Source organism: Onychomys torridus, chromosome 5 (genome assembly GCF_903995425.1).
Source record: "Onychomys torridus chromosome 5, mOncTor1.1, whole genome shotgun sequence".
In the NCBI taxonomy this organism is placed as follows: Eukaryota; Metazoa; Chordata; class Mammalia; order Rodentia; family Cricetidae; genus Onychomys; species Onychomys torridus.
In genome coordinates, this window is record NC_050447.1 from 49133440 (window position 1) to 49156035 (window position 22596).

General features: G+C 52.3%; 2 protein-coding genes across 2 annotated transcripts; both read left to right on the top strand.

Moving 5' to 3' along the window:
- Nucleotides 1-4860: 4860 nt before the first annotated feature.
- On the top strand, nt 4861-7598 carry Foxc2 (forkhead box C2). Its single transcript, XM_036188470.1, has one exon. The coding sequence runs from the start codon at nt 5317-5319 to the stop codon at nt 6799-6801; it is 1485 nt and encodes a 494-aa protein (XP_036044363.1). The 5' UTR covers nt 4861-5316; the 3' UTR covers nt 6802-7598.
- An 8355-nt stretch (nt 7599-15953) lies between these two features.
- Nucleotides 15954-17256, top strand: Foxl1 (forkhead box L1). Its single transcript, XM_036189143.1, is given in 2 exon segments — nt 15954-16523; nt 16525-17256. Coding segments are annotated over 2 exon segments (1011 nt in total). The 5' UTR covers nt 15954-16044; the 3' UTR covers nt 17057-17256.
- The last annotated feature ends 5340 nt before the right edge of the window (nt 17257-22596 follow it).

Sequence of the window (22596 nt, forward strand, 5' to 3'; positions counted from 1 at the left end):
CCTGGCAGCAAGGATGAAGAGGCCTGGTACATGTAATACCAGGCCAGGCCAGGCCAGGCCTGAGCCATAGTCAGCAGATAACCAAATAAGGACAAAGCTTGGGACTTGTCCAGGCCTGCCCCCAAATGGAAAAACTGTAGCCTTAACCAACCCCTACTAGCCCTGACCAATTAGAATGTACTAATATGATTGCTGCTTGCTTAAGCCAACTGTGGATAAAATGACCTAACTGCTCTAGGAACTCCCCTTGGCTATACTTAAAAGGAGCCTGCGAGCTCCTCTGGGGTCATCGCCATTTTGCCTTTGTGTGGGATGGTCAGCTCCAGCATGCTGGAATGAAAAACACTCTTGCCGATTGCTTATGTGAATCTTTTGTGGGACTTCTCCGGGACTCTAACAGACCCTCCCATCTTCACCCCCCTTTCTTAACCATCTCAACTCCTGGAAAAGTCATTCTTAGTAAAATGAGTTTGAATCCATCAAGGGCTAAAACTTCTGTCCTGAAAAGGGTAATTTCTAGAAACCAACTCACCGGGCTGTTTAAAAAGTAGCTCTGAGGCTGGGCAGTGGTGTTCTACACCTTTACTCCCAGTACTCTGGAGACGGAGGCAGGTGAACCAACCTGGTCCACAGAGTTCGAGACCAATCTGGTCTACAGAGTGAGTTCCAGGATGGCCGGGGCTACACAGAGAAACCCTGCCTGGAAAAATAAATAAATAAACAAATAAATAGCAGCTCTGATGGGCCACTATGTACATCTTTAATGCCAGCACTCAGGCAACAGAAACAGGAATATATCTGTGAATTCCAGGCCAGCCTAGTCTACATAGTGAGACCCTGTCTTGAAAAGGGAGGAAAGCCTGGCGATGGTGGCACACGCCTTTAATCCCAGCACTCGGGAGGCAGAGCCAGGTGGATCTCTTGTGAGTTCCAGGCCAGCCTGGTCTACAAAGCGAGTTCCAGGGAAGGTGCAAAGCTACACAAGGAAACCCTGTCTCAAAAAACAAAAAACAAAAAAACAAAAGAAAGAAAGAAAAAGAAAAAGAAAGAAAGAAAAAGGAAGGAAAGCTCTCTGCCCATAGTTTCTTGTCTTGTCTTTTCTTTTTTTTGGGGGTTTTTCGAGACAGGGTTTCCCTGTGTAGCTTTGCGCCTCTCCTGGAACTCACTCTGTAGCCCAGGCTGGCCTGGAACTCACAGAGATCCTCCTGGCTCTGCCTCTGGAGTGCTGGAATTAAAGGCGTGTGCCACCACCGCCCAGCACAGGTCAGTTTCTAATTAGCCTAAGAACCCGGGACTCTTCTGCTATCTCGTTCCTAAAACTGAAGGCGTCTCCTGAGCCCAAAGGATGCTAAGGGAAGAGCTGCGAACAAAATCGACTTCCAGCTTTTCTGCATTGGTCCATGCTGGGCCTGGAAGGCAGAAGTCTCCGGGCCCTCCGGACCCTGCCTGTCATCACACATCCCAATAGTCAGCTCTCTGATCAACTTCCCAGCCCTCCTACAACACATCTCCCTGGACAGGCAATTTGTTCAACAGCCCTGTGGGGTGAATTCCAGCCTTCTAGCCAGCTAGGATGTGCAGAACCTCCTTGCTTCCCTGGAAATTTCCAGAAGTCTCAAAAGATGTTTTGGTCGCTCAGCAGCGTTGACATATGGCAAAGCTATGGAAAATGACTTTTCGTCAGCTAAGTGCCAGGCACAGTTAGTTGACTTAATCTTCTGAGTTTTGCATGTTTTATTCTTGCTGTGCAGAGCGTCCTGGAGTCCACAAGATGTCAGCACTTTCATTAGAACTAAACCTTTCTGGCTTTCCTCGCTTTTTTTCCCCCGCTGTAGTTCCCCAGTTGGCCTCACGATGGCACCATCACCCACGGAGTGAGTGTCTCCAGGTGATGGCCCCGGCGCCTGCAGAGGAAGAAGGGCCTTTGGGAAGAGGACGGGAGGCACCTCTCTGCCCTTTTCATTGCTTATTATTTGACTAACACACAAGGCTCCCTGGGGTCTGTTTTGCTTTCCTCTCGCTGACAAGACAAGGAAGAGAAGGAACAGGCAATAAGCAAGAATGTAGCAACCCTTAGACGGCTGAGGCCTCTGCAGGCTGAAGGAGCCACGTGACGTGGTTCCTGCCAAGTCCAGGTGTGTGCACTGTTGTTTGCAGATTTCCCAGTTGGCCTCACGATGGCACCATCACCCACGGAGTGAGTGTCTCCAGGTGACGGAGCCCTGGAGCCTGCAGAGGAAGAAGGGCCCTCGGGTAGCCCGGGGAGGCACCTCTCTGCCCTTTTCATCCTTATTATTTGACTAACACACAAGGCTCCCTGGGGTCTGTTTTGCTTTCCTCTCGCTGACAAAACAAGGAAGAGAGGAACAGGCAATAAGCAAGAATGTAGCAACCCTTAGACCGCTGAGGCCTCTGCAGGCTGAAGGAGCAGAGTGAGTGGTGGACACTGCCAAGTCAAGGTGTGTGCAGGGTTGTTTTAGAAACCGGAACAAACAGATCTCTCCCGGCTCCATGTAAGTTGAAGAAGCCCAGGTCCAGTGGAGGAATGCCACTACCACCTCTGAGCCTCCTGAGGAGCCCCCACCCACTTCTTTGGGAGAAAGGGTGGGAGACAGTCTGACTCCTAAACCAAAGTTCTTTCCATTGGACACTGGTTTAAACCTGGGCACACTCAGGCAGAAAGTGGCCTTTGGGAATTTAGATTTCATAGTCAGAGGCGTTTGGTTTCTGCCCTGTACTTTGATAAAGTTATTTAATACAGACACGGACACACACACACTCTCACACACACACCTCACAAAAGCAGAGTATAAATATTGTCCCTGTAGGAAGCCCACAGCTGAGGGTGGGGAGTTTGATCAATGAGTGGAATTTCCAGCAAAATCGTGAGAAAAATTCAACACTGCCTGCCACAGGATTCAGAGGTGAAAAGGCACTTTCTATCATAGTCACAAAAAAAAAAAAAACACCCCCCCAAAAAAAACACATGACCAAAAATACACTAGGGGCATTGGAACAATAAGGTCTTAGTGCGAGCCCGAGATGACTTAAAAGGGAGAAGCTTAAACCCCTACCCGGACAGGCACCCGACCTGCACCCAAGAAGCCTTATTTTGCTGCTTAAAGGGCGTTAAGGGGAAACATGTCAAAGAAGAATCCAGAACAGCCACTAAAAATGTGTTTTTCTAGATGCTTCAGGTCAGGGGGCCTTGTATCTCCTTTCCCTTTAAATTCTGAAGTTATCTACTCAAAGATAATACACACAAATACTTATTTGGTTGTTTCGATAATTCATGTGATGACGCCACTAAACAACGCCACTAATGTCATTGCTCAAGCGTCAAAACTGAAAAAGAGGGCTCTAATGTCTCAGCTTTTGCTGAAAATCTAATGAGGGGGCACGAAAAGCTGAAACAAATTTATTATCAGTCGCCTTCTTCCCTACCCAACCGGACCAACAACTTCCAGAGGGTTCTGCGGGGCATAGAGCCTTTCCCAAGGGAAGTCCCCAGTGCTTCTGGGGAAGCGGGCGAGCAGGGATCCGATGACGACCGGAGGTGTTGAAGGAATAAATAACCACTTCACAAATAAACAAACTGTCCCTGGGATTTCTAGAGGGAAGGAGAAAGCTTGAAGGTCGGAGACCTCGGTGTCGCTGCGCATCAGGACTGGCAACGCTAAAAATCCTCCAGTTACCAGGCCCTCTGAGGAGCCGCTGGACCCCGGCTCACCTTATCAAAACTCAGCAAAACAAACCGACTGAAATATAGTCAATTTACAGGATCCCAAAGATGCTGGCCTCAGAGTTGGATCCCGCGTAGGCCAGGGAAGCAGGGTCGGAGGCCACGAAGTGCCGCACTCCCGTAAATCTCCGGCGGCGAAGCTCTGTGTGGAAAGCAGGCCTGGAGCTCCCCACCCGGGGAGGGGACCCCGGCCGGCCTGCACTGGGGACACCTTCGTGCAGAGCCGGAGTCGGCTTCCCAAAGCAATTGCAAAGCTAGAGAGAAAGAAGAGCAGTCGGATGGATGACACGGGAGGCTAGCCCGCGTCTACGCGGGAGAGGACAAAACAAGTGCTGGGTTCATTCTCTTCCCAGAGTCCCACAAAATGGGCTGGAGGACGTGGCTCAGTCACCCAAGCCACAGCGAAAGACTGAGAATCAATTGCTCCCGAGGTGTTACCTCCCGGTTTAGCTTTCCCGCCGAGCCTTGCTTCCCAGCCCGACCCCCAGGCGTGGGAGCGGGAGGAACCCAATTCTACAACCAGGCCTCCTTTGTGGGCTCTTCAACACTCCGACCTCGAAGCGCCCCGTGGATTATTCACCATTGCATTCAGGAGGCCCTGCCGGCTCAATCCGTTTGCTCTGAACCCATTACAACTAGGCCCCGAAAATTAAGAAATCTAATTATTCGCCTCTTCACTCATTAATAAGAAAAATCTTTAGGATCTTTGCTACTTACAAGGTCTTGGTCGGGGCAGACCTTTGCCCAACTTCATCAATTCGATTTTAAATTCCAAACTAAACCTCTTTTTTTTTTTTTTTTAACTTTGCAAAGGAACGGGTTTTTATTCTTTGCTGTGGACACGTGGTCTCGTTAAACAAAATGTGATAATAAAATAAAATTTAATAAGATGTAACTTATTTTTAAAAGTCCTCAAGTTAACTTGAGCTACAGGGGGTGGAGGGGGAGAAAAATCTGGCTAAGAGCCGCTGGGTCTTAGAGCCGACGGATTCCAGCGCTTCTCGCCCCGATTGGTTCCATCCTTCTCACAGCTGCCAGCTGATTGGTTCAAACTTCCTGGAGGGGGCGCGGCCTGAAGAAAGTAAAAACTCGCTTTGAGCCTGAAGACTTTTGAAACTTTTCCCAATCCCTAAAAGGGACTTTGCTTCTTTTTCCGGGCTCGGCCGGGCAGCCTCTCCGGACCCCAGCTCGCTGAGGCTGCGGGCTGCCGTTCTGCTGGCGGGGCTTCGAGAGCCGCGGTCTCCTTTCCTAGCGTTCAGAAGGGTCGGTCTTGCTCCACGACCGCGCGTGGCGTCTCCGCCGCCAGTTCAGGGCTGCCACCCACCGGGCCCAGAGCGCGCGGCCAGCGGGGCCGCCCCGGGCGCGCCCTCCAGGATGCTGACCCGCCCGGTCGGCTGAACCCGAGCGCTCCGGTCGGCCCGAGCGCCCGCGCCTTCCGCGCGTGGCCCGCGAGGCTGCCCCGAGCAGGGGCTGCCCGCGCCCCTTCATTCCCTCCTGCTCTCCTGCTCCGGGCCTCGCACGCCGCGGGCCGCAGTCGGTGCGCACAGGCGGCGGCCGAGCGTCTGGGACGCAGCATGCAGGCGCGCTACTCGGTGTCGGACCCCAACGCCTTGGGAGTGGTGCCCTACTTAAGCGAGCAAAACTACTACCGGGCAGCGGGCAGTTACAGCGGCATGGCCAGCCCCATGGGCGTCTACTCCGGCCACCCGGAGCAGTACGGCGCCGGCATGGGCCGCTCCTACGCGCCCTACCACCACCAGCCCGCGGCGCCCAAGGACCTGGTGAAGCCGCCTTATAGCTACATCGCGCTCATCACCATGGCGATCCAGAACGCCCCCGAGAAGAAGATCACCCTGAACGGTATCTACCAGTTTATCATGGACCGTTTCCCTTTCTACCGCGAGAACAAGCAGGGTTGGCAGAACAGCATCCGCCACAACCTGTCGCTCAATGAGTGCTTCGTGAAGGTGCCGCGCGACGATAAGAAGCCGGGCAAGGGCAGCTACTGGACGCTCGACCCGGACTCCTACAATATGTTCGAGAATGGCAGCTTTCTACGGCGACGCCGGCGCTTCAAGAAGAAGGACGTGCCCAAGGACAAGGAGGAGCGGGCCCACCTCAAGGAGCCGCCCCCGGCCGCGGCCAAGGGCGCCCCGACGGGGACCCCGGTAGCAGACGCGCCCAAGGAGGCCGAGAAGAAAGTAGTGGTCAAGAGCGAGGCGGCATCACCCGCGCTGCCGGTCATCACCAAGGTGGAGACGCTGAGCCCCGAGGGCGCGCTGCAGGCCAGTCCCCGCAGCGCTGCCTCCACTCCGGCTGGCTCCCCGGACGGCTCGCTGCCTGAGCACCATGCCGCGGCGCCCAACGGGCTGCCAGGCTTCAGCGTGGAGACCATCATGACGCTGCGCACGTCGCCTCCGGGCGGCGATCTGAGCCCCGCCGCAGCGCGCGCCGGCCTGGTGGTGCCTCCGCTGGCTCTGCCTTACGCCGCTGCGCCACCCGCTGCTTACGCGCAGCCTTGCGCGCAGGGCCTGGAGGCGGCAGGTTCTGCGGGCTACCAGTGCAGCATGCGGGCCATGAGCCTGTACACCGGGGCCGAGCGACCCGCGCACGTGTGCGTCCCGCCGGCACTGGACGAGGCTCTGTCGGACCACCCGAGCGGCCCTGGCTCCCCACTCGGAGCCCTCAACCTCGCGGCGGGCCAGGAGGGCGCGCTAGGGGCCGCGGGCCACCACCACCAGCATCACAGCCACCTCCACCCGCAGGCGCCGCCGCCCGCCCCTCAGCCCCCGCCCGCGCCGCAGCCCGCCACCCAGGCCACTTCCTGGTATCTGAACCACAGCGGGGACCTGAGCCACCTCCCGGGCCACACGTTTGCCACCCAACAGCAAACTTTCCCCAATGTCCGGGAGATGTTCAACTCGCACCGGCTGGGACTGGAAAACTCGACCCTCGGGGAGTCCCAGGTGAGCAATGCGAGCTGTCAGTTGCCCTACCGAGCCACACCGTCCCTCTACCGCCATGCGGCCCCCTACTCCTACGACTGTACCAAATACTGACACTCCCAGCCCGCCCTTGCCCCAGGCCCACACCGGCTTCGCCTCCCCTTGGGACCCTCTTCGACGGAGCCGCAGAAAGCGACGGAACGCGCCCCTCTCTCAGACCCGGGAGCAGAGAGCTCCGCGCAACACGCAGGTAACTTATCCGCAACTCGGTTTCTGAGATCCCAGCGAGTCCCTCTAATAGGGACGCAGCCCACCGAAACGAAATACCGGTTTTTAAAAATGTCCTTTCCCTGCCCGGATCCTGCGCCTGCTCCCTGTAGGGCTTCACAGATTAGTTTATGGACCAAACCCCACAGGGACCCCTAATGACTTTCTGTGGAGACGCCCCACGGGCGCATGAGGTCTCTTCGGATAAGGTGCCTTCTGTAAACGAGTGCGGATTTGTAACCAGGCTATTTTGTTGTTACCCAGAGCCTTTAATATAATATTTAAAGTTGTGTCCACTGGATGAGGCTTCATCTTGCCCAACCGTTTCTGCCAAATTAAATTCAAGAAACCTGTGTGGGGTTTTCTTCCCGCAGTACCATGATAAAACAGAATCCTTTCCCCAACTGTAGGTCTTTTACAAAACAAGAAAATAATTTATTTTTTTGTTGGTGGTGGATAACAAAGTCAATTATCTGATACTTTTAATTTAGAAAGTACGATGGCTTTGTACAGTAGACGCCATCTGAAGTATTCCTAAAAGACACAAAAAAAGACTTAAAATTTTAACTTCCTTTGTGTTTGTCTTATGTGGTCTCAATGTTGTATTTACCTTAAAATAAACCCATGTTGTTTTTCTGCCCAAAGTTCGGACAGTGTCTTTGTGTTCTTGAATTAAAAAAAAAAAAAAAGTTGTTGTAAACCCACTTGTGATGATTTTTATGGTGCAGGTGGCCTGGTACATGGATGCATGTACGTGTCATGGGACAATGGAGTTCTTTAGTAGTAATAGAGAGGGCTCTTGATTTGTTGAAGTATCCCACCCTGGGGTTTTTCTTTCAAGGCAGGCTGAGAAACTGCTCTCCCCACATCCACACATGGACAGGGTTGCCTAAGGGCAGCTAGCTGGCCTCTGAACAAAATGCTTTTCGAGATGCAGAAAACTCTTGCCAATTGTCAAAACAAAATGGTGTCACTCCATCTGAGTGTCCAGCTGTCCCCTGTTGAAGGGAGAAACAGAAAACGGACAAACGGTCACAGCTTGCCTACCTCAACAGAGCCAGAGCCTGTGTGAGTCCTGTATTCCCTCATTTCCTTAAATGCGGACTTGCTGCCCTGTTAGTGTTTGAAGCGCACTAGCAAGAGCAAAAGAGGGTTGATGTCTTGTACTTAACAGCTAGCTTTGGGATTAGATTAGAGGTGACTTTCGGTCTGATTTAAATTCTCAATTTGGGCTTCAAATATTTACACCCCCCCCCCTGTGGTGAAAGGGGAGGCCACGACGTCCTTATAAACACGATGTTTTAGCACTGAAATGGATCTGATTTTCAGCACGCTAAAGAACATTTTCTGATTTTTATTTCTAAAAAAAAAAAAATTGATGGGGACAAACCTTGGATATACCTGGTGGGGAGTCGGTGTCTTTCTTACCTTTCTGAAAAGCATGACTTAATTGCTGGCCTGTGTGTTGGACCTTAGGCGCTCAGCATCACGGATTCCCGACCCAGCTGGTAACCTGTACTGTGCCCATGGAAGTTCTTCCTGCACAGAACACGTTGGCCAAGGGGGACTTTGCAGAAGGTCATATGTTTTGCTCAGTGGTGGCCACTGTAACATGTCATGTATCATGTTATTGTTAAAACTGCAAGTTTTATATTTGCTATTTTGAAATAGATTGAGGGGAAGTTTGAATCCTGATAATTCTCCCCATATGTGTAAGACAATCTTTCAACCTGCAACACCAGGAGGTGGCCCTTGCTTCATTACCTTTCAAAGAGTGGGGACACTGAGAACTTGACAGGGGAGGGAGGAGGGGAGGGGGAGCAGGTATGCCTTGGTTCCTAAGCCAGAGCAGATAGCTCAGGAGGAGCTCTGAAGATCTCTGCTCCCTACCAACACTGGTTTCATTTTGCTCTGCTCTCTCCAAACCACTTGCCCCACGAGAAGCGAAGTGCTTCCTAGCCAGCTGGCTCTCTCCTTTCCCAGATGTTTTAGGGGACTCCCTGAAAGCTTGCCCTCATCTTAAGATTTGGAACTCCTGGTGCCTTGTGACTGACCCAGGAAAAGAAAGGAGGTGATTGGGGAGGGGTGGAGTTCTTAAAGAGAACTCTTCTGGAATAGGTAGCTAAAGAAAAGCTCCCAGACTGGCATAACGAGAAGTCTTTCCTTTTCTTGGAACATAGACAGCCAGCTTGTGTTGCGGGCTTTTTCTAGGCCTCCTGGAGCAGCAGTGTGGAAAATAGGGCCCTGGGAAATATTGGTCTGGGGTGTCATTGCTTCCTCAGGGCGACAGAGGAGAAGGACAGGCTGTAGACGGTTGGGTTTCTAATTCTTAGGCTCCGCTTGGCCCATCCTTCAGCCACAGCTGGCTCCTTAGAACTAGGGGTTTATCACCACTCTTCAGATAAACCAGGAAGCACCTCCCTGCCCACGAAGCCAGCAGCAAGGAGGCAAGGTCGGGCCACAATATTGAGGTCTTGACAGCCACACTGAGAGCTGGATACTCCTTGCACTAAAACTTCTATAAGGACACGGATTGTCTTGGATTCACCACCCCTACCCTACACTGGTCTTCCTTAGGCCTCTCTGTCCCTGGCAAGTCCAGAACATTCCAGAAAAAGGGGGCAAAGAGTTCCGAGGAGGAAGGCCTGGCATGCCTATCCCAGGTAATTCAACTCTCTGCCGAGGTGGGGGTGATTCTGCTCTCCACCCAAACACAGCCTTGTCTGATAACCACTCAAGAAGATAAAGCCTCAAGAAGACGAGCAGCTGAGCAGATCTCAGAGATAGGGCAGATAAAGAGCAAAGCAAGCCCTGTAATACTGGTAGAGGTGTTCCTGTGGCTTTAGCCCAACTACCAGCTGGCCTTAACCAGGTGTGCCGCGGATGAACCGGCTGCTTGGTTTTGACAGATTCGGGTCTACCCGAGATCCCTCCATGCCTCACACTCCCAACTCAGACTCTGGCTGGAGGGAGGTGGTTCTACCATTGCCTTCTTATGCTGAAGTTATGCTGCCACACCCGCTGCCGCCGTTTTCAGGAAGTGCCTGCCAGCCTCGCCCCTGCTCATACCTCTCCCCAAACCAGCTTGGATCTGCAGCTCTAGGCCTCACGGCCTGGCTCGGGTGGCCTGCCACAGCAGATGAAAAATTGATGATGACTTTGGTCCAGAATGTGTCCAGTTGGAACTTTGACTCCTACATCTCAAGGCATGAACCACGGCCACCTGGGCATCACCAGGGAGATAGACCAGTTTATCACTCTTACTTCTTTCTTACTGAACTAAATGGAGATCAAACGTTAGAAGGAGAAGATCCAGGGAATACTGGTGGCTTGCCTCATACCCTTCAGGGTCCTCTCCCTTATAGTGCCACTGCCTCAGCTCTGTGAATGGCTGGTGAACTTCACATTGTAGGAAAGGTTTTCAGCATTCTGCCCAAAGAGGTCTGTTGAGCAAGCAAGTGAGCAGAGCTTCGTCTTCGTCTTTGTCCCCACTCCCAAATCCAAAGGTAGGGGCAGGTATCTCCGACTTTGTTGTAACCCCAAACAGGTAAGTGTGATGAATAAAGACGTGGGGAAGTTGCCTCATGGCTCACCCAGCCCTCAGGACTCCCCCCAAAACTGCCGCATCCTGCAGGGCCCACTGCCGCTGTACATTTCTGTCTGACAGCTATGGCTTGAAGACGGGTCAGTGGGTGGCTCAGCTAGGGATGGAGACATCTAAAGTCCGATTTTCAATTCAGGTGGAGGCACTGGCTGGGTCAGAGCCACAGAGTGCCATCTCCCTCCCACCGCCCAGAGCCATCCGGTTCAGAATATTTGGAATGCTTTCCCAAACTTTGAGAAGCATTCCTTGCCCGCCTTTCTTGCTTGCCGTCCACGGCGTTTGAAATGTTTGCTTTTTTGACATAGGCATGCAAGGAAGGGGGTAGCATGCTTCCAGGATATTTAGGAGGCTGGCAGCCACCAGAGACATTGGGGACAGTGCCTGGGAAGGTGCCATGCACCTTTCACTTGCTTCAACCTTCTTACTTTTCAATAGCAGATGTGCCGTGGGTATTGCTGGGTGATGGAGCCTGTCCCTTTGGGTGCTGTTGGCTTTGTAAGTGTTCGAAGGTGGGAATTCGTCCTGGGGCCTTGAGTACTGCAGAGCTGGGGTGGGGGGGGGGGGCAGTGACAAAGGTGCAGGCATCCTAGGCGACTGAGAGAGAGCGGGTAGCAGGAGGCTTCAACCTGCAGTCTTCTGCTGTGGAGTATGGCCTTGTGTTTTTGGATCTCAGTCTCTGGCTCCTGGAGTGAGAAGCCTGGCTGGCCATTAGACAGTGGTGGCCTTCCAGCCGGGACTCTGCTATTCCCCAGGCACCCTGCCTCCCAGGGAGTCTGTCTACGGTTGAAGTCCCAGCACCGTTCCAGGCCCCATAAACAGTCAAACTTCATCCCATTCCCCTAAGCTTTGAGGCTGGTTTTTTAGGTGGCGTTTCTTAGGATTGTGAAATAGAGTTTTAACGAGCGGGGTGCAGTTCCAGTTCTATAACATCACTGTAATAGTTCTCACAGAAGGGATTCTGCTGTCTGTCTTGCCTATCTGGACGGCTTTGAGTGGGGTAGTGGACGTGCCCTCAGGGCCTCTTTGGGAGCCTTCCCATCCTTTCTGGGAACAAGGTGCTCTATAAATAAGTATGCCATTTGGAAAACCCTGCTCTGCTCTCTGGGCCCCACTTAGCATCAGCTGACCAGGCCCAGCCCCCACCTACACCCCCCTCCCCAGGGGAAGCAGGGGCAGACTCTTTTCTGCTCTTTTTAAGGGGGAGGGCAGAAGAAATGAAGCCTTCTGGGTTTGTAAGTGAGGGTTCAGGGGAACCCTGAGGCTCCCAACACTGGGGCTGCACACTTCTCTCTCCTGAGGACACCTGAGCATTCAGGCCCCACTGGACCCACCTTTGAGGACAGCCTGTGGCTGTTAGCCACGTGGCAGTAGCTGGGGAGTCCTCTGTGACTTAGCATCAGTTTCATGCTCTGCAGAATGGGTGGATCCTTCAGGTCTGTCTTTCACTGTTGCTGTAGGGGCTTGAGAAGGAAGTTCTTTCCACAGGGGTCCTGAGTGCTGCATGCAGGGCAGCAGCTGTAATGTGATCGCGTCCCCCATCTTTGGGCAGCTCTCCATGAAAGAGCTGAGACACGTTAACTTCCTGGGCCCCAGTTTCTTGGTCTGAAAATGGAAATAACAAATGTTATTTCTTTTAGTGTGTGTGTGTGTGTGTGTGTGTGTGTGTGTGTGTGTTACTGGGAATTGAATCCTGGATTTCACATATGCTGGGCAAATGTCACATTACTGTCCCTCAAACCCCTTTACTTAAAAATATAATTATTCTGCCCCTGGAGTTGGAGTTACAAGGTGGTTGTCAGCTTCCCTATGTAGATGCTGAGAACCAAACATGGGTCCTCCAGAAGAACTACTAATCCATCTTTCTAGGCTCTCTTTTTTCAGACAGGATCTCATGTAGCCCAGGCTGACCTCAAACTCACTATGTAGCTGAGGATGACTCTGAACTTGTGATCCTTCTGTTTCTACCCTGTAGGTGCTGGGATTACTGGCCTAGGCCACCATGCCTAATTTATGTGGGTTTCCTGAAGGCTAGGGCAAGCATTCTACCAACTGAGGGATCCCCCATCCCTAATTTACATTTCTTTGTATTTCATATTTTTATATTTTGAGACAGGGGTCTCACTAAGTTACCCCACTTGCTTTGAACCCACTGCACAGACCATGAACTTGGAATCCTCCTCCCTCAGCCTCCTGAGTAGCTGTGATAAGATGCCTGAGGCTGCTTAGAGTTGCTGTGTAGGTGAGATGACAATGCAAACACTTCACGCGGCACACAGTGGTGTTCAATTCACTATAGGAACAGTGCTTTGTCCACAGTGGTTTTTTGAGACAGCGTTTCTCTGTGCAGCCCTGGCTGTCCTGGAACTTGCTCTGTATCCCAGGCTGGACTCAAACTCAGAGATCTGCCTGCCTCTGTCTCTAGAGTGCTGGGATTAAAGGTGGGCCCTACCACCACTCTTCGTCCACAGCGTTTTTAAATTGTCATTAAGGTGACCAGTCTGAATCCCCACCCAAACAGTGATACTTGTAATATTATCATTATGAATAGGAAAACTGCGGACGGACGCTGGGAGAACACCACAAACAGCCCTTCCTTCATGTGGAGGCCTACTTTGTTCTGGTTGTGCCTGGGGGTGGTGGGAGAGAATCCTAACTCATTCTTCCCGGTGCTGGCTTTTTGGGAGGCCTGTCTCCTCCCCATAACCTCCCGGAGGAGCGCACATCCGCTTTGTCCCAGCACTGGGAATGTGGCTGTCAGTTCTCATCCCACGCAGAAACCACTGCCCGTTCTGCTTCCAGGCATCTGGAGGAATATGGGGCTCTCCTGGGAAGGAGATGGCTGTCTCCAACTGACTGCCCGGGACATAATGAGGTGGTCGTTTTTGTTTTTCGGGATTTGAACACTTAAGGAACCTGGTTGGAACCCCTCTTCTCTGTAACACCCACTCCTCCCAGGCTCCCCCATCGGGCCAGGTCGGTCTTCAGAGGACTGAGCTTCCGCACGAGGGCGCATCCGCTCCTAGACTCGCAGACTCCTGGCCTTTGCGCAGCAGTCCCCGGAAAGGCGGGAATGCGCCCCTGAGCGAGGATACTCCCACAGCAGCCTCCCTGCCCCCCCCCCCCCCCCCACGTGCTAAGGCTGCAAGTGCTAAGGGAGCCCAGGCTGCAGACTGTGCCCATACCGGCTCCAGCCTCCTGCAGACACTGCCAACTGCGGGCCCTGAGCTCCCAAACTGCTGGTTCAATTCTGCTGGGGGTTTCTAAACCTTTCCCCCTTTCCTAGCCATGCCCCGCCCACCTGCCGGGCGTGTCTCCTCCTCCGGCGGCCAGCCCACGCCTAAAGTGGGCGGTGTTTATTATTGTTGGAATTCAAGCTCAGATTTGCCTTAGGGTTCAGAAGACTCGTCGGGACAGCACGGCGGGGCGCGCCTATCGGGAGGGTCGAGGGTGCGTGCTGGACTTGGGGTCCTGGAGAGCTTTGGGATTGACGCGGGCTGCGGAGGTGAGGGAGGGTATTATTGCACGTGACACTGGTTTATTTCTGAGTCTGTTAAGGGATGTCAAAGCTGAGGTTGCTCACTCACCTTTCACCCCAGAATTAAAAAGGCTATTATGGTGAAAGCCAGGGTTCTGAGAGACACGTTCCGACCCCCCCCCCCACTACCACCCCCGCACCTAGGCGGGTAGCCAGGGTTGCTTGCAGGGAGATGGAATGGGCAAGGACTAGCTGGACATTCCCTCAGGCCCACTTTTCACCAAAATCTTTTTGTTGTTGTTTTCCTACCAGGGGTAAAACTTCTATTTTCTGTTTCCTTACTCGCTTCTCTGGGGTGGTGGGATGCTGGGACATCATAAACCCAAAGGCTATATTCTGGATTCCTCGCTTCCGAGTGGGACGAACATCACCCCACTTTCACCACGTTCAGAGATCATCTGAGTACCAGTCACTGGTCCAAATCTGGTACCCTCATTGGCACCCAGTGCGTTTCCCCCTCCAGTGGGTAGTAGAAGGCTATTTCTTTACCCACTTGCACCCCCCAAACACTCCTCTCTTCTGCAGATTACTCAGGGGGCAGCTACTAACCCAGTTCTTCACACCATTTCCACTTCCTTTCAAAGAACACTGTTTAGCGGACTTCATGAATGGAGACTGGTAACACCAGGCTAACCTGCGTCTCTACCCCACTGGAGAAGAGCCAATTGGGGAGATGCCCCGTTTGGAAGGAACATCATTCAGGAGTTTGGATTCAAAAGTTTGACGTGGCTAAATGTAAAATGAGCCGGGGTGGGGGATGCTTACACCCCTGGGTGGGTGGGTGGGGGGGGGGGAACAGCACACAGGCTTCACAAATGCTTAATGTAATCACCAGCCAGCTGTGCACACTTGTAAAGCTGTTGTAACCCCCCTCCTTGTTATAAACAGGAAGGCACAGAGTATGGAACTAAAGACCCACATTCACGAACACCAGCTCCCCGCCAGCTGCCAGCCCCCCCCCCCCCCCCATGGCGTGCCTTGCTAGCAACCTTAGCCAGACCAGAAAGACCTTTTTCCTCCCCCTCCACTCTCCAAAGGGGATTGTTTTGCAGTCTTTAAAGGAGCTAAGGACCAGGTACCCAGTCCACCTACAGCTTCCCAGAACTATTTGCTTTCCCCCCTTGCAAAAAGACTGGCTCTTGGGGTTCACTCCTTTCCCCTGAGTCTCTGGGTGCCCTGGTAGGTAGGGCCTCTGGGACAGTAGTCCCCCTGAAGAGTGCTCACCTCCATGAGGTGTGTCTAGTGTCTTCCCAGCTCCCCAAAACCCAGAGAACGGTGCTATCTTTGCATTGCCTATTAAGCTTAGAGGAAATAAAAGATCTTCTGTGGGAGGGTCTCCCAGACGAGCCTTAAAATGTACCCCTTGGCTTCCCCACCCCCATCTCCATCCCTCCTTCCTGGCCTAGCAGACCCAGTTCGGGGAGAGCCACCCGTCTCTCCACATCCTGCCTCGCTGACTGTGTGCTTACAGCGTCAAGGGGTGGACGTGGTATTTCAAACATCAGATCAGTGCGTTTATATATTGGGTGCCCGGAAATTTTTCCAAATAAACACAGCTTGATTCAACTTGGGTGGGCGGACTTATCAACAGACTAATTCTATAAACAAATGAGGAATAGCCCTGAAACCGATTGGCTGGTATCAAAAAGACACGTGGAGGGAAGAGCTGGGAGATTTTCAGCAATGAAATTTTAATTAATGTGGGTGGGCTGAGAACACAAGGACTGTTTATCATAGACAATTTATTTTCCAGCGCTAAGTCAACACATAATAGCAAACTTACAACAATTATTTAACATTTTTAAAGCCATGAAGAAGGGACAGAGCGCGCAGCGGCTGGAGAGAGCGGCAGATCGCAGGGCAGGCGCACGGAGGGTTCCCCAGGAGGGCCCTGGCGCGGGACGAAGTCCCTAGGCTGTCCGGGGAAAAGAGCGCAGAGGCTGCTGTTGCCATGAGCCACCTCTTCAGTCCCCCGCTGACCGCTCTGGCCGCCTCGCCTCTGCTGTACGTGTACAGCCCCGAGAGGCCCGGGCTGCCCCTGGCCTTCTCCCCTGCCGCTGCGCTGGCCGGCCCGGGCCGGGCGGAGCCCCCGCAGAAGCCGCCCTACAGCTACATCGCACTCATCGCCATGGCGATCCAGGATGCGCCCGAGCAGAGGGTCACACTGAATGGCATCTACCAGTTCATCATGGACCGTTTCCCCTTCTACCACGACAACCGCCAGGGCTGGCAGAACAGCATCCGCCACAACCTGTCGCTCAACGAGTGCTTCGTGAAGGTGCCGCGTGAGAAGGGGAGGCCCGGCAAGGGTAGCTACTGGACGCTGGACCCTCGCTGCCTGGACATGTTCGAGAACGGTAACTACCGGCGCAGGAAAAGAAAGCCCAAGCCTGCCGCTGGTTCCCCGGAGGCCAAGCGCACCCGGGCGGAGCCGCCGGGAGCCCGAGGTGGGCTGCAACGCAGGATGCACGGGCCTGGCCACTGCATGCCAGCCGCGCGCGCCGGATCGTGGTCAGTCCCCGACGGGAGGCACCCCTCGGCCAGCGCTCCTTCCCTGGTCCAGCCCTGAGCCCTGGGACCCCGATGCGGACCGCACAGTCCAAGGCGCGGGGGCAGTGGCGGGTGGCCAGCCTGATAGCACCGTGCACCGCCTGGGGTCCCCTTTGCGCCCCGCCCCCAGTGGCTCCCCCAAGGGTTCCAAGTCTAAGAGCTTCAGCATCGACAGCATCTTGGCCGGGAGGCCAAAGCCGGCCTCAGGGGCAGAGGCCTCGGGGGTCCCAAAGCCGGTGCCGGGCTTGCTGGGCGCCTCACTGCTGGCCGCCTCCTCCGGCCTACCACCTCCTTTCAACGCTTCTCTGGTGTTCGACCCGCATGTCCAGGGCGGCTTTTCCCAGCTGGGAATCCCCTTCCTTTCCTATTTCCCGCTTCAGGTCCCCGAGGCAGCGGTGCTTCGCTTCCAATAAAGCAGATCAACAGCTGTTTCCCCGCCCCGCGAGCCCCCACCTCCAGCGAGCAAAGGCCCTGGCAACCACTTGCCTGCGGAGATGTCACCTTGGTCTCTGCCCTGGTAACTGAGTTTGGAGCAGCGTAATCACACCGGCCAAACTCGGTCGCGTTGTTCTACCTTCTCCGAAGATTGACTTAACCAGCCGCAGGGAACTTTGCAGACTTAAAAGACCTGTCCAGGAGAGGACGTGATCACTGCACACCCAAGCGCTCACAATCCATCACCAGCAGAAGCCCTTTGGGTGGGCCGTTGGCGTTGTAGCATGACCTGACCTTCTTCGTCCACCACATGACCTCGCTAGAGTCTTCTGCTGACCCAGAGGGCAGGACTTACATACAGACATGGTGAACATTTCTACACGGAAATTCAACTGGACCGTGGAAGGCTCAGCGGACTCCCTGTGGTCCAGGCCTTGGCTGTGACCTCTTTGGATGATGAGAGCTTGCATCCAGGGACCCGGGGATAATCTGTGGTCCCCAGGGTCTGGGAAGAGATGTAAGCCTGGTTATCATTTACAACTAAGTTAAAGAGAAACCAGGCAGAGCAGCAGCACTCAATATGAATAGATAAAGCTCCTTCTACAGTAAAAGGGCATTTATTCTTGGCTTATAAAGCAGGTTCCTCTTACTTGGCTAGCAGTCTTTCAAGGCACCCCATATTTGGCATGCACCTAAGGCCTAGGGTGGTACATTAGTGTATTCTGCAGCTGTGTAGACTTCGTTAGCTTCTGCTTTTCTTTTTAAGGGACCAAAAGATTTCAAGGGACACAGGAGGGTGTGTGTGGCGTGAATACGTCTCAAGGTCAGAATTTTTATTTCTCTCTTTTCTCAAGACCTAAGTTTCTTCCCCCCTCCCCATTTTCCAGAATCACATAGTAAAGGACACCATGTAATCAGAAAAGCTGGAGGAGCAAGCACACTCCTGTCTCTGCATGGCATAGCTTCTAGGCTTGATAGGGACTCTCCAGACTGAACCGGTGGCACCCTAAGTCAGTGCCTTCCAGGAGGATCTGGATCCTGACATTAAATAAACATGTAGGGGTGACCAGAGAGAGTCGGGCGGTGGTGGGCACCAAGAATGATCTGACTAAGACAACTGAGTTGGTTACAGTTCAGTCCAGCTTTAAGCTTGCGGGGAAACAGGCAGACCTTGACCTTTGCCTGTGTTTTAGTTTTCTGATGGGTTCTGAAATTTGACTTCCTGAGGAACTAAAGAACTATCTTTTATCTGGGGTAAGAAAGGTATAAAAGTGAAGACTTCTTGGGCATCAGCCCAGAGTGAAGTCTCACAACAGCCACAGTGTGCCACATCACATCTGTAATTTCAGTATTTTCGAGGCTGAGGCAGGAGGATTGCTGTGAGTTTAAGGATAGTCTGTGCTACAGAGTTAGACCTGTCTCAAATTGACTAACGGAAATCAAACAAACCACTTCCCAGCACTTGAGCAAAAATGCTTAAGAACTCTCAAGTCCCTGCTGGTCAGTGGTGGGAAAAGCGTTTTGGGCAGATGGGAGAGTATCTGGTTGTCAGTCAGAGCTCTGCAATTCAGTCTTACAGCCCAATCCAGGTCCCACGGGGTCTGTGGGGAGATGGGTGTGTGTGTGTACAGCAGCTCTATTTGAAGGACTTTGAGGAGACCCCATCGTGGATCCAGGTGGCTGTGACTGACTAGAATGCAGCAGGCAGGCTGCCATTGGATGTTTCCCATGTGCTCAGCCTCTGAATAAAGGTTGTTTTTTCATTAACCTCTCACTGACTGGTTCAGTGGATTATGGGGACATAAACAAACAGTGTAGTAGGAATGAGAGAGCGGGATTATATCTGAGAACCCGGTTAGCATCTTTGGCAGCCTTGACTTCTGAGGGTGAAGACAAGCTGCCGGGGAGGGACCAGAAACCCCACTGAGCCCTGGAGGGGATTGAATGGCAGAAAGAGCAGGGCCGTTCTGCGGTGCTGGGTGCTTTTAGTTTTCCTTTTCATTCTTGTGTTTGACATGCTGTCTTGTGTGTGTTTGTTGATTTGTGACAACCGACTTTTGGAGAAACAACTGATTTAATACTGCTGTTCCTAGAAGGTGGTATTTTAGGGTTGCAATTCAAAAAGCATTTGTGAGAACATTGTTTTTGAGGGCAGATGGATGCAAGAGCGTGTGCGTGTGTGTTTACGCAGAAAGGTTCCATGCAGTTTCAGCTTTCATCAGGCACAACATTGCTGAAGGATTGGACTGTGAAGATGTTTTCTATCCAGTCGGTGTCAGTCTCTGTGGGTTTCTTTCCTATCAAGGAAAAGGAAGGGCACTGGATCCTCACTAACCAACCACTCCTCTAATTTCCCATATGTGTAACTGGCTCAGTAGTGAAGATGATTATCATTACTACTACTACTACTATGATTGTTATTATTATTATAGATCAGCTAGACCAAGAAATAGTTTCAGGCCAGGCATGGTAAAGCACACCAGTAATCCTAGCACTCAGGAAGCAGAAGCAGTCAGGTTGGTGTCTGAATTCAAGGTCAGCCTGGTATACTGTTCTACATAGGAGATCCAGGCCACCTCGGGTTACACAGTGAGATCCTGCCTCAAAAAAAAAAAAAAAAGAAAAAAGAAAAGAAAAAAGAAAAAAAAGCAGATCTCTGCTAGTAATTAAGCCAGTTCTGTTGAGTGGGAAGCAGAAGCGAGACTATGATTCCACTCTCACGCAACCAGAAGGTCGTGTCTCTCCACAGAACAAGGGGGTGGAGGCAGCCTTGTTTCTCCTCTGATGTCTGTGTACCTCTCTCTTTCTGTGTCTCTGTTTCTTGCTGTCTCTTTGTCTCTGTCTCTCTCTGCCACCTCCCTGTCTCATTTTCACACATGCAGATGAGTTCACTGACCGTGATGACAGGTACGTTACTGATGAATGTGTGTACTTATGCAAACACACGTGCCCTTGTGTCCATGTAAATGTCTCTATGTATCTGTGCAGTGTACATGGACACTCAGAAACTTTTGCATGTAGGTGGGACTTGGATTGAATGCTGAATTCTGAGGCTTTATACACAACTTCCTTTTAAAAAACAACTTGGTGTGTGTGTGTGTGTGTGTGTGTGTGTGTGTGTGTGTGTATGACCATCTGTGTGAGTGTGGTTGTGTGTGTGCTATGGCACACATGTGGAGGCCAAAGGACAAGCTTTCGTGTTAGTCTTCATTTTACATCTTGTTTGAAGTAGGGCGTCTATTGTTTACTTTACATGCACAGGGCTGGCTGACCCACCAGCTTCTGGAGTCTTCTGTTCCCACCTCCTGTCTTCCTGCAGAAGTCCTGAGTTCAAAGTTGCCTGCTCTATAGCATCTGGCTTTTTATAGGTTTTGGGGATCTGAACTCAGGTCTTCAAGTTTGCACAACAAGCATTTTCCCACTGGGCCACCTCCCCAGCTCAGTTTCATTTTCTATATAGTTCTGACTAGGACAGAACATCCATGTTTTTGCATTACCATGATGAGACTAAGCCAGGTTTTGAGGCTCAGAAGTCACCCCTGACTCTGAGGCCTTTGCTAAACAGAGAGTTTTGTAGACCAGATGCTTTGGATAATAGGAGCCTGACACATATTTTCAAGAACATGAACTAGACCTGTCCAGGGCATTGAAGGTGTGGCCACTAACTCCAACCATTCTCATGTGGCCCTTGAGGCCATGTGTCGTCCTCACCATTTCAAGGAGTGGCCAGTGACTGTTCATGTGTGAGATAAAGAAGAGACCACAGATGGTGACTATTATGGTTAGAGCCAGGGCTGGCTGCCCCTGTGTCGGCAGACTATAAAGTTTCCACTACAGAAACCCATGCGTGAGAAATCAATGGAGAGTTGAGGCTTTGTGTGCGGCCGGCCCTGCCTCGTGGTGTTGGAAATAATGATTGTTTCATAGAGTATATCAATGATAAAAATCACCTGTAACACAAATTCCTGTTATTAAAAGAAAGGACAGTGACTTGTGGGAAAAGTAGAATTAATTCACTATGCATTCAAAGTCATTTAAAAATAACCCAGTGACAAGTGGTCTGCCATATTGCTCCTGCCTCAGGTCCCAGGGTCAGGTTCTGCAGGCCCAGGCAGATGCCAGAGTGTTTACAGTGACTTGGGAGGGGCCACATAAGGGGCCTGAAAGGGGAAATCCTGTCTCTTCAAATGGCATCCAGCTGCCAGTGGTCCTGGGCAAGATGGATATGTGGCTCATAGGCCAGATTGGGGGGTGAACTGGTTACATGTACCATGAGAACTGGGGTCTTTGATCTTTGGGTATCCTTGTTTATACTAGTACTAGGTAAGGAGGAGGAAGGGGAGGCTGTGAGGTAAAGGTTGGTCTTAAGCTTCTTTTTCTACCAAGTTTGAGAATCAGGATCCCACAGGAAAGGGAAACTCACTCAGGTCAATGACAAGGATCATTTTGTGGGGACTGAGGATTGGGAGAGGAAACTAGAGGGTTCAGTAGGGTGAGGACATGATCCACCTTTCCCCTTTTCCAGTCTCCAGCACCACCCCAGCAGTTCGGCCCCTCACCCATTCCCCTTGGCCTGCCTGACTTCTGCCACCGACACCTCCGATTGGCTGTAACCTGCCATAGTTGCAGCCACAAGGAAGACCAGGCAACATGGCTTATAGAAGATAAGCTGTCTACTATCTGGGACAGAGTGGGTCTGAGCAAGGACACGGGTGTGGGAAGGCCAATGAAGCATGAATGACAGACTGTAAGGTCCTCCTTCTTGGACTAGTCAGTGGCCACTGTCCTGACCACAGCCATGCCATTCAAGAGCGAGACTGGGACGCCTCAGACAATGTCTCACTGAACCCTGACTTCCTAGAGCCTGGGCCCCTTCCTGTCAAGCTTCTAGGAGGACACAGCAGCTCTAGACACTATTCCAGAGCCCCTTAGATGTGCAAGATCTGGAGCTGGACATGGCTCCCAGGGGTCACACCTTGGGCCCTTTGGCCTCCACCCTTACACCTTAGAGTCCAGGAGGGGGCTGCTAAGTTGGGAAGGTTGAATCTGACTGTACTTGACTTGTCTTAGTTTGTCATGGAGCACAAGATCACCCCTTGCCAGTGACTCTCTGGATGTGACAGACTCTACACTGTTCTTCCAGAATGTGTGTCCACAGACAATGATGTCATCTACCAGTATAGGGGAGGGAGGGCATGATGGTGTCTTGGCTGCAGGGCAGTGTCTCCCATAAGTCCTCTTGGAGGGGACAAGACCACACCCTGTTGTTCATGGGTCAGGTGGACATTGACAGGGCTGACTTTCAATGGTGACTCACATTCTCATGATATACGGTGAGAAATGCTGTAAGCCTCTGGCAGCTGTAGGCACCTGATCCCCTATCCTTGCTCTGTAGCTGGTCACCGTCCACCAACACCCACTACCCCATTCTTTGGGCATGTTCCCACCTCTGGACCCTCCCGCCACCAGCTTCCTATCAATTTGTCACCCCTTGGGACTTGATTTTGGGGCAGGGTAG